General features: G+C 36.1%; 2 protein-coding genes across 3 annotated transcripts; both read right to left on the bottom strand.

Moving 5' to 3' along the window:
- Positions 1–38: 38 nt before the first annotated feature.
- Positions 39–4,264, bottom strand: tmem17 (transmembrane protein 17). Of its 2 annotated transcripts, none has more exons than XM_084094126.1 (5): positions 4,094–4,264; positions 1,199–1,302; positions 963–1,076; positions 746–889; positions 39–651 (listed from the first exon to the last, which is right to left on the bottom strand). In XM_084094126.1, the coding sequence occupies exons 1-5, from the start codon at positions 4,206–4,208 to the stop codon at positions 553–555; spliced, it is 576 nt and encodes a 191-aa protein (XP_083950252.1). In that variant the 5' UTR covers positions 4,209–4,264; the 3' UTR covers positions 39–552. The 2 variants fall into 2 exon arrangements, with proteins under 2 accessions (XP_083950252.1, XP_083950251.1); XM_084094125.1 differs by having other exon boundaries at positions 1,199–1,305; positions 4,094–4,248.
- Positions 4,265–5,368: 1,104 nt separating this feature from the next.
- On the bottom strand, positions 5,369–12,087 carry slc15a5 (solute carrier family 15 member 5; the record flags this gene model as incomplete). The annotated part of the gene is made up of 9 exons (XM_084095213.1): positions 5,369–5,577; positions 5,657–5,765; positions 5,882–6,013; positions 6,640–6,828; positions 9,101–9,287; positions 9,390–9,610; positions 9,937–10,106; positions 10,639–10,861; positions 11,733–12,087. The coding sequence occupies 9 exons, from the start codon at positions 12,085–12,087 to the stop codon at positions 5,433–5,435; spliced, it is 1,731 nt and encodes a 576-aa protein (XP_083951339.1). The 3' UTR covers positions 5,369–5,432.
- Between the last annotated feature and the right edge of the window lie 3,152 nt (positions 12,088–15,239).

The following is a 15,239-nucleotide window of genomic DNA, read 5'->3' as shown; positions in this document are numbered from 1 at the left end:
GTACATTTAATAAAAGGGAAAGAATACTGGAAAACAAAGACTTTTTCTCTTGTTTTTACTTTTTGAGCCATTTTCTAAATAAAAAAAAGTTAGTATAATCAAGTTATTCTGATATGAACTTCCCTTCTATTGAAGAGATGTCCATTTCTTATTTGAATGTGTGTGTGATAAGCATGATTTTTTTTTTTTTTTTTTAAGTGATGTCTAATTAAATAATGTGTAGAAGTGATTTCTAATGAAGCTGATTTTTAAATTAAATTTGTAATTTTGTTAAATTCAGCATCAATAAATAATGATTTAGTGGTTTATAGCACTGGGGTGTGTTCTGTCTTTGTCTTAAAAAGTTCAACTTTTTATATTTTATTTGCCCACATACAAAATATAATACAAGGCAAGATTCGTTTGTATAAAATAAGGCACCAAGACATGCGCAGTAACAATCCAGCTCAATGACTGACATGTGTCCTCTAGTGGTTGCCACTGCCATCTTTGTAGTCTTTTTTTTGTGTTACTGCATTGAATATTTAATCAAGTTCATCAGTGCAGGTCTCGTCACGTTCCTAATTCCTGAATCCCATCGAACTGTCTCAAATGGAAGCGACTTTCGGTGTGTCGGACCATTGCACGCAGGGCAACAAATCCAAAAAGAGCCTGGAAAGAAAAAAACAGTTTTCAATCGTTAAGTATTTTTAAAAAACCAAAGGATTATAATCTCATATAAATACACAAATATATATACAAATACCTCTGCAAAAATAAATAAGGCCAGTATTATATGAACTCCTCTCTCCAGAGGTTGAATGAGAACAGCCTCATTGAAAAGTTGGAACAGAATCAGAGGAAACTGGAGTAGAAGAGTCAGGAGCCAAAATCCAGCCAATTCTGGAACCTATTTAAAAATAAAGGATGTTGGATTATGCAATCATGTAGATTATATTATATTATATTATACTTATATTGACCTTTTCTTGCAGATTTCCAACATTGCCCAGGTAGAGTCTGATGGCCTCAATCAGGGTCATTAAAATAAGAATTGTGATCAGGATGAACTTGTAATAATCTGCAAGGGCTGGGTACTAGACGAAAAGCATATTTATTATATTAATATATATTTATTATGTTTATATACAGTAATATGATTAAACAGCAGTCAATGATGCCAGACTGAATTGTTAAAAAATAGGTAGAGGAGAATCACCTTTAGTTGTAGCATCACAACCTCACTGATCCACCAGAAGGGAAAGAACCACATGTTAAAGTAAAGCGACATCTGAAGAGGCAGACTCGATACTACATCCTTATCTGCTGAATAAAAGTGCAAAAAATGAAAATTACAGCACACTAAAACTAGCGAACTGCCCATCTAGACTGTATTTCTGTGAATTAGGCTATAAGCGCATTAAAGGGATAGTTCACCCAACAACTATCTCTTCATCTTCGGAAAACAAATGAAGATCTTTTTGATTAAATCTGAGAGCTCTCTGTCCCTCCATTGACAACTACGCAACTACGCTCTGACGCTAATCCATTTAAATTTAGTCAAAGTTTTTTGAAGAGACTCAATCGCTTTATATGATGAACAGATTTAATTTAGTCTTTTATTCACATATAGGCTAAACATTGTTTAGCGAACATAAACAGAAGCTTAACTGAATCTGCTTGCAGAAGCTCAAACGTGCTGCGTAACGTGACAAGAATGAACCTCATTGGTTCTCGCACATCAAGCAATCATGCTTGAGCTTCCGTTTACCACAACTGATGTGAGTTGATGATTGTTTATATGTGATTAAAAGCCTAAATTCAATCTGTTTTTCATATAAAGTGATCGTGTATCTTCAGAAAATTTGGACTAAACCGCTCAATTCATATGGATTAGTTTTACAATCTCTTTATAAACGTTTTGGAGTGTCAAAGTGGTAATTGCGTAGCTGTCAGCAGGGACAGAAAGCTCTCAGATTTCGACATGAGGGTGAGTAGCCTAATTAATGACAGAATTAAAAAATTTGGGTTAACTATTCCTTTAAGCTAGCCTGGGAAAACCCAGACAACTTCCGGCAAATTCAGGGCTGCGTTCAGCCCCGACAAAACGTTGCACAACGTTTTTTAAACAGAAACGGTGGTGCGTTGAACACACTGTTCTGATGACGCAAGAGTTGCAACTATGGCAGCTGAGAAGGCTATTCTTTGTGTTCTCTGTGAAGAATTTTCGGAGCCTGATGAAGTCGGTATAAATATGTGTTTAATACTACAAAATATGCCCGATGTTACAGTAACTGCACTTGCCGCCCAGAACAAAAGAGAACATCCCAATCGAGAGAAGGGATTGCTGAAACTGAAATGGAAGCAAACATCTTACCTAATTCAGACTAAAACACATCTATTTAGCCTCACATACTGACTTTATTTGTAGTTCATACTGTTTTAATACCCTGTATTTTCTTTCTCATTTTTAGGAAAAGCACTTAACTACCATTGTTTATTTCTATACCAATACACTTGCAATGAAGCTAAAATAAACAACTACATCATTTTGTTGATATCCTATATTTTTTACAATAAAACTTTCGACAAACATGTCTTCTAATATCCTCAGTTGTTGCGTATACCGAGCTGCATCGAACACATTTGTAAATTTAATACTTTCCTTGAACCCATTGTGCGAGTTCACTTTAATACCACGTGCTTTATATACATGTTGTTGCTGATTGGACTGCAGTTCTGACACACCCACCAAACAAGAGAAAACGTATCTCAAACCCCGTTGCACACCGGTGCACGCCGTTTCCAGGAAACATGACGTTCAACCCGGAAACCGTAGCAAAACGTTGCGCACCGTTTTGAACTTGAACGTGCCCCAGATTTGCTCGAGAAGTAGTCTGGCAAAGAGCTCATTCAAGCCCATTTCCATGCCGTCGAAATCGCGGCACCAATCAGAAACGTTGAGGCGGGCTTTACACAATGACGATCGCTCTGATTGGTTTTAGGTCTATCCAATTGCGCCCAGAGGCATTTGAGCGACGTCCGTTCAACTTTTAAATGCATTATTATATTCAAATTGCAAACACATGAGGACAGTCTCCATAAAAGACCCACTGGCAGATGAACGTGCTACTACATTTCTCTCCGAAACGGTAGGGAATTAAATTAGATTTAATAGAGGATTTTAACTGTGACAGGATGATTGACAGGGCAGTTTAAGTGACAGGATGCATGCGACAGATCCGTCCGATAAAGATGACGAAGTAGTATGTCCTAAAGCTTGCCTACTTTTTTGCTACACATTCAAAAGTCTTCACAAAAAGAGTACATACTTTTATGGCGTAGTGTTACTTAGGCAAATTGGGACGCAGCATATGGCTTTACACGATGACGACCGCTCTGATTGGTTTTAGGTCTATCCAACTGCGCCCAGAGGCATTTGAGCGACGTCTGTTGGTGACGCCCCTTTGGAAATGATTTGTCTATGGAGCTTTGCCAGACCATAACTCAGTTACTACTGAGAATGGTCTGGTTTTAACCAGGCTACCTTTAAGCATTTCTGTGAATCAAAAATGAGTGTTCGACTCATTTTCGCAAATTAAACAATACTTATTAAAAAAAAATGATGCATGCCTGTATGCATCTAAATAAACAGACATAAATGGAATCGTAAAAAATATTTTAATTGCGTTTTAATTTTAAAATTAAGATAGAATTTATTAATTCTTACTTATTTCTTACATTCTCTGTTTGATAAATCAATAGTGATTTTTTGACTCGAGAATCGCTAGATTCGGACGATTCCTGAACAAATCGTTCAGATCGGTTGTGTGAACAACAGGTTCAATAGATTCATTAAAAAAGATCCGACTGAAAAGAACGGTTTGTTACGCTGACTGTTCAGTAACGTTAGGCAGCTCGGTACGTAGAGACACTTCCACGTTTACCAACACCGATTAACAGTGCCATAAAGCATTATTATATCAGCAAATAAGGTAAGCAAAATGTCTCCTAACAGGAGTTTGACACATAAGCTCGGCTAACCAGATGAATTAGCCCAGTAGCTAGCAGCTCAACACAAAAGTCACCGTTTCAACAACTCAAACACACTTACACTGGTTAAGGAAATTAGCGTGTTCTTCGGGAGAGGGTTGTGTTCGGCTTTGGTCCACAAACACGGTTCTGGAGAAATCTCCAAGCCGTCGCCGTATGGGTTCAGGCAGGTCCATGTTGAGAGGCAGAGACGCGAGTCCGTAGCAACGAAGGCGGATCTCGTGCGGTTGCGACGGTCCAGCTGTGGCGGGGTGTGTTTTCTGTTTTCACTCACACACACAACACTGCTCAGATGCGCTTATGCTGAGCTAACACAGTGTTGTATGATGAAGAAGGAAAGTAAATAAGTGGTTTTGAGTATAAAGAAGTTATATTATCTATTTATGCAAGTTAAAATTAGTAAAATATGGAAGCCCATTTCTGCCACAAAAGAAAAAAACATGCCTTGGTAAATCGTAATTAGGATTAATCGATATCGTAATCGATATTATGACGTATTAAGTCATATTTAAGTAATATTTATTTACAAGTTAAAATAAGGAAAACATGGAAGGCCATTCCTTTCCGCCACATAAGAAAAAAAAGCCTTGATAAATCGTAAATCGAAATTATAACACTAAATCATATTTATTAGATGAAAAGTTGAAATTAAGACTTTAAAAATCAATTTTGACATCTAAACATTGTGACATACTAAGATGTCAAATATGACAAAAAGTCGAAATTATGATATACAGTCATAATTATGACATACTAAGTGATAATTATAAGATTAAAAAGTCACAATTATGAGATATAAATTTGAAACTATGACATTTTATGTCATAATTATGACGTTTTGTCATATTTCGATTTAGTACGTCATGATTTTGACTTTCCATCTCATAAATATTAATTAGTATGTCATAATACACATACTTTTCATGTCATAATTACAATTTACTAATTCATGATTTTTTTTTTAAAATATGGCAGAAGTGGATTTCCATCGTAAAAGCCTCAATAAAATTTCAAGCTTTGTTCACAAACCAAAAAAAGTATCATCCCAGCAAATTAAATTGTTCAAAACGTTTTTTCCCCAATGTATTAAATATAAAAGATGTCAGTTTTTTTCACATTATGGATATGTTTTCAGAACATTGCAGAAACGTATTTAGAAACGTCTCCTTATGTTGTAGAAACGTACTTATCACATACTTCACATGCCGAAACTACCATGTTTTTGTTTTGTAACATGGTTTCCGCCATTGTTTTTGGAGTCAATAACATAGTAATTCATATATACCATAAAATAACTTTATTTTTGAATACATTTAAATTGCATTATTTACAGCGATTTCTCTAGTTCCAAGCGTCTCTTGTGTAACGCCAGCATTACAGGGTTTGCATGTACGATGAATTCACAAGACGGTTTCCATGGACGTCAAAGTGTCCGAGCGATCCACTGTGTCATAAAAGCGTAGACAGGCCTTGTACTGCAGGAGTTTCTCAGTCAGGTGACTGTGTCCCACCCCGCTACTCATTTCCACGCTCAGATCTGTGTACCTGCCCAAAAACATTATAAAGAGTCCTGTAAACACTCAAATGTATCATTATTATGTCATATTCAAAGCTTGAACCGTACCTTTGTGATATTCTCCAAAACACCAGTGTGTTTATAGTCATTAATATGGCCAGCGTAAAGAAAAACCTCTCCATGTTGCCACTGCCAAGGTTATTAGGATAGAAGTTTCCTGTAATTATAAAACACAATCTTGTCATATTAAATGCGAGTTCATGCTCTAAGACATCACATCTACTTTGCACCATGATAGCAAGTTCAACATTTTCAAGAGAGATGTATGTTTACCTCCAGACACAAAATAAAGGAAGTGAATGAGGAAAGCTCCTAGAAAGCAGCCACCTCCGTATGAGAGGGTTAGGAAATGCAAGGAGACGCCTCTAAGGTTGCTGGGAGTCAGACAGAAGGAGATGAGAGAGCCTGAGCAGAGGAACAGGAGAGACGGGTGAGTTTGGTGAATTCCTGACTAATTATTGGAATTAGAATATATTGTATAATTGTAATTTTCACTCAGAAATTGCTAGTATATTTCACAAATAATTGCAAAGAAATGCCAAATTACATAAATGGCAAATAACATTTTGAATCTTTGTAAAACACTCAAATAATCTGTTTTATTTACAACTTCAAACTATTTTTTTTAAAGTGATGCTGGGTTTTTTTTTCAACCAAAATAACTGAATTGATTTGGCACCCTGTTTAATAAGCACTTTAAATAGATAGTTCACCCAAAAATGAAAATTCTGTCATCATGTAATCACCCTCATGTCGTTCCAAACCCGTAAGACTTTGTTTAATTTTCAGACCACATATTAAGAGGTTAAATTAAAGTCCCCTGTGGTGAAAATCAAGCTTTTAATGCTTTTTTTTATATGTCTATGGGGTGTTTTTAATATGACAAACCATGTGCAAATTCATAAGTCAACATCATTGGCTGAGTATTTTCTCCTTAAAACCACTGTAAATTATGACAGATATTTCGTTTTTGGGGGAACTATTGTTATGGTTACTGTATATATTATAGAAAGTGAATTGAGAATATTTACACGCTGGTGTTACGAAGGCCTCTGCCACTCCCAGTAAAATGTACTGGGGCGTAAGCTGGAAACAGGTCATAGAGGACGCCTGCAGGACCTCTCCCGATAGTGTCTGCTCCACTTCTGGATAATCCTTCCTGTGGATTTCTGAGATCCCCGCCAGTAGTGCTGAGAGAGCTGCACAAGCATGACCCATAGCTGTAGGAATATGAAATATAAAGTCTATTGTCTATAGTGTAGCGATGTATGAAAAACAGCTCACACAGAAGTCACTTTCAAAGCAAGCAGCTTTCTGTTGGTCAGTGTGGCGAATTCGCGTAACCAACTTGAACACGTTACAGAATCTTTCACCCTCACCAGAACGTGTGGATTCCTATTGAAATTACTGGATTTTGTCTGAGAAAATTTGACATGATGCAAGTCGGCATGAAACAGAAGTTACGATAATATTTTCTTCCTAATTGTGATGTATATCTGAGTGAAACAGCTTTCTGAACAAGTAAAACTGTAGGGCGGGACTTGATTTTGTGCATTGGGAATTGATTGGATGGTTGTGGTTTGCTATTGGTCGATCTCATATGACTGACGGGTTGTCCCGCCCTCGTGCTAGTAAACACATCATGGTGTTTTGGTGACATGGTGACTTTAGGTTGACTTGGCAAATCATTAATTGTTGTTAGCAGAGGTGTTTCTAGCCTTTCATCAGTACTGGGGTACAGCCCCCCCACCCTCCATCAAAAAACTATGCCCATATTTTGATACGTTTTTTTAATACTGTTTTGGAAATAAATGAATATAGATCATCTTTACCTGCAGTATAAAGTCATTCACAAGCTACACACACAATAATTGTCACTGACAAGTGATAGAAGACATTTGCCAGTTTCCTACACTCAAAAAAATTAACTAGGAAGGTTGTGCACTTTACATAATATATTTATATTTAGTTTACTTATAATAATTGTGTTTGTTGACTTTAAATGTTTTTTTCTATTAAGGTCCACGTAATTATGTCTCAACTTAACAGTACAAAATCCTAACGTGTTGTCTAAACACAAACCATTAATGTTAAGTAAAAAATTCTTACATCCAGAAGGTGGCAGTATAGTGCGACGCCAACTGCCATTTTGCCCTAACTTAATTTGATTGTGTTCAATCTGCTTAATATGTAAAATTTAAGGTTACTTAATCCGTTTGTGTTGGATTACATGAATGATTTGTGTTGCATTAACTGAAACTGGGCAGTGCTTGTTAGTTCCCAGCATGCTTTGCATATGGTTGAATTAAGAGAGAATAAATGTTAAAATTAAGTGTTATTTTATGTTTTTTTTGAGAAAATGAGAAAAGGGGAAGACTTGATAGTGTGTAATTGTGTGTAATGTTCAATTATATTGGAATTATTAGAACCATTTAAATTACAGTGGGTTACCATTGTGGAGACGTGTGGAGCATTTTGTTTGGCTGTGGACTGATTCAGTTACTTTTAACTGCTTTGGTTGAAGGAGCATGTAAATCTTAGCATTTAAGATGCTGATATGTGCTACTGCTAGCAAATAGCTAGCTGTAGTCTATCAATTTACTTCTGTGTCACTAAAATAAATGAAATATTAATGTATGATGAAAATAACAATCGCATAAGTTGGATGCAAATTAAGTAAATTAGTTGGTCCAAAACATTGCAAATTAGTTGGGCTGACAAATGTTGACATTAAATTAAGCTGTGTCCAACCATAGTAAATAAGTTGAATCAATGATTTTTGCTTATGGGTTCTATTTGCCTAGATTAAGCTGAGATAACATAATTCAAATGCGTGGAAATGTGTGTCATAATTATATTAAGTTACACCAACGATTTATTTTTTTGAGTGTAGGTTAATATCCACCTCATCCATCTCTTTTAAAAATCCCGTTTTATACTGCAACAAATTATATGATCAATAAGTTATGACTACATATGTTTTTACATTGCTTTAACTAGTAAAAATAATTTAAGCAAATTTTATTTTTATGTTATATTATTACATTATTTTATGTAATTTTTGTCAGTTTAATGTAATTTAAGTTGAAATGACTTAAACATCCAAGTTGACTGTACTTAATTTAAGGTTTTAACTTGGGTGTGAGAAAGCAACAAGGTTTTTAACTTGTACTTGGGTGTGAGAAAGTACTGCAGATGATTCAGCATGTTAGTAAACTTGCCCTAATCTAAAAGAATTGTGAACAATTTCAGAGCTTTTTCAAACTCGTTTGATCAATTATATCAAAAGAGTGATCATTTGCAAATATGAGCTCGTTAGTTCTGATTCTAAACAGCTGATAGAAAACATGATTCTCAGGCTAGCATATACTTATCTTCATTGACACATGAGGATTTATATTTAATTTTTTACTGGGGCACAGCGGTATTTCACTGCGGCTCGTACCACAGTAAAAAGGGTGTAGCGACGCCCCTGGTAGCTCGGATGCTCACTTATAAATGTGGCTGGTGAGGGCAGTATTTTCTTTGGAGACTGGTAGCAGGTGTGCACGAGCTCCAGCAGTGGTGCTAAGATCAACACCGGCAGAATACTGATGACCTTCATCACTGCTACTGGCAGGAGAAAACCGTTGAGTTTTAAGTTGGAATGCATAGTCTGCAGATAATAGCCAGATGGAATCTGTTAAAAGAATTGTAATAGAGAATTGTATTACAAATGCTAATTTCTGAAACAAAGACTTGTAAACAGTTAAACATTAAGCTGATTTTGCTACACACTTACCTGGGTGATGCAAGCTCGATATAAAAGCTGAAGTCCAAAGAGTGGGAAAAGTTTGACTAGGATCTTGACGTTTTCCACACTGGTCTCACTGTAACAACCCCCATTGTTTTCCTTGGCACGGTCTAGCCAGTTGGCAACATCTCCGCTCAAATGGCGGTAATGGAGACAGCACATTTTAAGAGAGTTCAGGAACACACCGAGTGTAGTTAGCAAGGAACTGCCTGTTTTTCCACAGAACAAAATTACAAGTTGTTAAGGAACAAAATTCAACATTGATGATATTGATTGATATTAGACTGTTATAGACTGTTTAAGACTGGAGTAATGATGCTGTAGTATTGGAGAATTGGAGTATTCAACACAGTAATAAATTACATTTGAAAATATATTCAAATAGAAAATAGTTATTTAAATTTCTAATATTTCACAATATTATTGTTTTACTGTATTGTGATCAAATAAATGCAGACTTGATGATAAGACATTTTTTAACCCCACTACTATTAAACAGTAGTCTATATGCATAATGAATAGCATTGTTAAATACCTTTATTTGGACGGAAGGTGAGTTTGTTGCGCACCATGTGTATGGCAATGAGGGCGAGGAGAACAGAGGTGAAAGGGATGAGAAAACACAGGTTTTTGGCAACTGACTGCTGAATGTAGGCAATCCCCAAAAAAACAACTGTTGAATTCAGGTTGACCAGCCAGTAAAACCTGTGGGTTGTAGACAGTGGCAGCATTATAAACTATTGTACAATGCATCTTAAAGGTGCACTCAGTAATTTCTTCCTCATTTAAAACCTTTTTCACATAAAGAAATATATAGTACTTTAGTAAAATAGTTATTAAGAATGATTATTAAATACTTCAATCATAACATTGGCCTAATAAAATAAAAAAAGATTCACATAGAGGGGGTCGACTAATGGAGGCCGCCATTTTGAGATCACACGATCAGCTGAATGCTACTCACTTTATTTCAGTAAACCTGTTTAGAGACATTTGTTTACGAAATAAATCATGGCGAATGTATTGAGCACATTTCTACAATATCATCATTAACTGTAAACTTTTGCTTTTTTACATCCACACAGTTTAAGTATATCAGTATAAGTAAAAGACGATTGCCTTATCTACCAGCACAACAAAGAGGAATTAGTGAGAGCACCTTAAAACGCATGATGTGTTGACAAGAACAGCAAATTCTGTGTCCAGATTGTACAATAATAGAAATTTAGCATCTTACCAGTTGAAGAAGGACAAAAGCTGGTGTCGATCACAACCTTGAAGGTAATAGGCTGCCATTGGGCAGAGGATGGCACGGATGCCACCAATGCCAAGTGCCACAGCAACAAGCCCCGTGTAGAATAGTATGTGTTGCTCGTGTGGCTCAAGTTGATGCACAATATTGTGTGTGTTTATGTAGAAATCCTCAAAAGGGAATGCGACGACAGGAAGCAAGGCGGTTCCTATAAAAATGGACCAACAACACACTCTTTAAAAAAAAAGGTTCGGTTGGGTTCAATTTAGAACACTAGGGTTCTTGACTCAGTTTTAAAGAACTCTTTATGCCAAAAAGGTTTGGTTTCACTTTATTTTGATGGGAACTTTTTAATACATTCTGTTGACTATAAGTAACGTTGCACCTACATGTCTACTAACTCTCATTAGAGTGTTGGTAGAGTATGAGTTAGGGTTAGAATAAGTTGACATGTAATTGCACAGTTACTTATACTCATTAGATGTCTATTGGGGAACCAACACAAAGAGTTAGCAGATATTAAACAGACACTCTACTAATACTCTAATGATAATTAGTTGACATGTAGATGCAAAGTTACTTATAGTCCACAGAATGTTCAAAAGGGACCATCAAAATAAAGTGTTACCAAAGGTTCTATAAGGGTAAATGTCTTAAATGATTGCATACTTTAATGTTTAATGGGTTATTTAATTTTTTTCTAGTGATTAAAGAATGTTTACAAGCTGTTTGATTCATTCAAACCAAATCAATAAATTAAAACTAATACCAATAATGATCCCATGATGGGAACCCCTAAAATGAAAGGTTCAATATTGTACCTTTTCTTAAGAGTGCAGGAAGTCAGTTATCCAGTTTTCATGAACAGTTTTCCTAGACTAGGACCAAACTAGCCTAAACCAGTTTGGACCAGCATGGGTCAGTTGGTTATTCAAGCATGGTTTGTTATATAGCAATACTTAGCTTCTAGTGCAACTCTAAATGAAAACAAGTGGCTTTGAGTACAAGATGAGTTAGATGCTAAAGAGAAATGATATGCATATATCAACCGAGGTTTCACTGCAATGGCAACCACTAACCGAGGAAATGAAGGAGTGCACAAAAACAGAGAACTGTTGTCCTTCCCAAAAACGTCTCAGCAAACCATCCCACAAGAACAGGTGTAAGTATGCTGGCTCCCACAAAGCATGTGTTCACCATGGCTGCTTGGTAACTGCTGTATCCCAACTTGATGGTGCAGAAAAGGATCATATTGCAAACAATCCCAAAGAAGGTGAACCTCTCGAAAAGCTCCACGAAAAGTACACAAACAATCACCTGCAGCTTCTTACGAGCCTTGTGCGGCTTGCTGACCGTCCCACTGGGATATCGAGATTTGCAGATCCCATGATGGAGGTGGCCATCGTGTCTATCAAAAGCATCTACGGGTGGCATGCTGCTTCTAGAGATCTTCCTGTGGAAGTGATGTTAAGACAATGCTGGTGCCTCCATTACTAGAGAGCAAGACAGGCAATTCCTCACAACCTTGTGAAATCTTGTGGAGGCCTAACAACAGAGCCTTAGCAGCAACCGGCTCATGTGTCTCCTGACTGAGGTTTCTGGGCAATGTTCACGGACTGCCACTAATGTATTGAACTTCTCAGTCGCTTGTACTTTGTGCGTGGTCAGTCTCCGGTCGATTCTCATTAAGATGGCTGATGATGATGCAAGTGATTTCAGAGATGTGAGACATACTTTTGTAATGAATGCCTTTAGAGAATCAGGGAAGAACGTGCAATGCTTTCCATGTAGAGAAAAACTGGTTTAAGTTTTGGATGCATTGAAATTACCATCAAATATATTTGTTTATCTCGCAGTTTTACAAGGATGACGAGTTATTTTATCAGGCAAGACTCAGCTTTTTGTTTTGTTTGTTGCATTATAGTGTAGGACTGGACCATGTGGAGCCATGCATATATTTTAATGCTTGTTTATTAAGAACCTAATGATATGTCTCTCAAATTCATTTCACAAGCATGTATCAACGTGGTGCTAGCAAATGAAAGATAATTAAACTTTGAAGGACGCAAGGTGCCGCTAGTATATAACACCCCACTGTGAAAGGTGGCTTAGAGGCAGGGCCAAGTGTCACACGTGAAATACGAAATCCCAGTCCCATCTTGCTGTCTGTCTTTTGAAGTAAGATAATATGTTTTTGTTGTTGTTGTTTTTGTCATTTTATATTATAGTGATTATTTTCTCCAGTTTGATGTTGAATTGGTTAATGTAAATCAAAAGAGAAAATATTTATTTGTTTATTTTCTCCAGTTTGATGTTGAATTTATTCATTTGAATCTAAAGAGAAAATAATATTTATTTATCCATCCATCAGTTTGATGTTGAATTGGTTCATTTGAATCAAAAGAGAAAATATTTATTCATTTTCCCCTTTGGTAATTTAAATCAAATATTTATTTATTATTTACTTATGTTGAATTGGTTAATTTCAATAAAAAATTAAACAAATATATAAAATATATAATACATTATTTATTTATAAGTTTTTATATTAAATGTGATCATTTGAATCAGTTAAAATATTAAATACATTAAATAATAATAATTTTATTTTCTCTAGTTTGATGTTGAATTTAATTAGAATAAAATAATAAATATAAAATGTAATAAATAATATATTTTTTTAGATTTATTTATTTTCTCTAGTTTAATTGGTTAATTTGAATCCATTTTAGTTATATTGTTGTCCTAATTTCAGTCTTTATTGAAATGCAGTTGTCAATGAATGTGAATTTCTTTGGAAAGTCTCTTTGAATCTGTGGTCTTTGGCCTGTGGCCATATAGCATCACATACTCTCTGTTCTGGATGGCTACGGTGTGCTGGGCTTGAATATTTCTGCCTGAGCTCACCAATTATATGAGTGGAGAAAAGACCACACTGGTGGTGCTGACTGGGCGTGAATACGACTCAAAGCTAGCAGAGCTATGCTGAAAAGAGAAAGAAAACCGGTAAGCAGAGAGAATACAGACTCTGTGTGGTGCATCGGTGACTGAGGCCACAGTTTGGTTGCCATGGATCCAACCGTGAGTTTTGTGATTGAGCATATACATATAAACAACAACAAAATAACAACTTTTGGAGAGACTTTCTGTTCACATTTTTATGACATGAATTGGTGCGCATTCCTGTTTGTTTTAACATGCGGTTATAAATATGATCATAAATACGCACAGTATGTATCATGGATGCCTTTTTGATGTTTTTATTCATCAATTTAAATAAAAAACTTTAGTGCATCTGAGCTGTATTTTGTAATACGTGGATTATTCCTCTAGAGGGCACTATTTAAGTTGGCAAGACATTGTAAATAGATTACTGTGAGCTTGTGTAGGATTTAAAACACAATTAGAGACTCTTTGATTTGTTGATTTCATAGCTATAGTGGATGTGACTGTAAGCTTTAATGTTTGGTTAAATATGTCTATACTGTCATATTTTATCATTATAGTGGTTTATTTTTATAGTGGCTTTATGTAAATCCATGTTTCTTGGTATATATTTAGAAAAGCTGTATGCAGAGCTAACTGGTCTATAATTGAGAGAAAGTTTCCCAGGTTATTTCTTGTAATTAAAAAAAAAATCTTTTGGTTGTGTTTAAATGGAATAAAGTTCGGCCACTCTGGGTTATAAGATGCAAAGGATTCACAACAATTATTCAGATTGAATTAGATTGAAAAAAACTGCTTTGCAAAACACTCCAGTGTCAAACGCTAAGACGTTGCTTGTTCTAGTCTGACTTGTAGGTTACAGGTCAAACATTTTGAATCACTTCAGTCTCACAACACAGCTTTAAATGACATGCGTGAATTCCCTGCATTCGCTTTCACACACTCTCTCAAGAGCTTTTCTGCTTGTAAATACGACTTCAACTAAAGAGCGCCTTTCCAATGCATCCTTGAAACTGCATGCATTTTTTCGCCTTTACTTCTATACATAAGGAAACAGAGATCACTTCTCTATGGTGGAATAGCAGTAAAAGGATGAAGGGCTCTAATTAGCAAGGTGGCTTTTGATTCGTGCCACAGAATGGCTGGTGTAAATGCACAGGGCAAGAAGATTAGGCGGTTTGCTAGGTGACGTACGCCCAGACACTTTTTTCGCCTACTGGAAGCCTGGTCATTGAGACTGAGGAGCCTTGGGGTGTTAAGCTGCTGGGTGCCAAAAGGACTGTTGTATAGAGTGACAATAGGGCTCCCTGGGCCCAGACAGAGGATGTGATAGGGGAGCTAATGCATCCTCTTGGAGAAGGCCCTGGGTGCTAGAGGAGAAGTGAGGCAAGCCAAGTCTTCTCTATTTAAAATGTGCAGCACTCAACCTTGGTGCGTACTGGGATTTATTTTATAGGTAGTTATAACCAAATTAGAAATGTAACTGCATTTTAAGTGTCATACTTTGATGTTTTAAAGTGCCCCTATGCTTTTTTTAGACATTCAGACATTAGTGTATTATCTTGCTGTTTGTGAATGTAAAAGGTCTGCAAGGTTTCAAAGATCAAAGTGCATGATAAATGGAGTAATTGTTTAAGAAA

Source organism: Abramis brama, assembly GCF_963993115.1.
Source record: "Abramis brama genome assembly, chromosome: 20".
Lineage (NCBI taxonomy): Eukaryota > Metazoa > Chordata > Actinopteri > Cypriniformes > Leuciscidae > Abramis > Abramis brama.
Note: the sequence above shows the minus strand (reverse complement) of the source record. Positions and strands in the feature narration are given on the sequence as shown.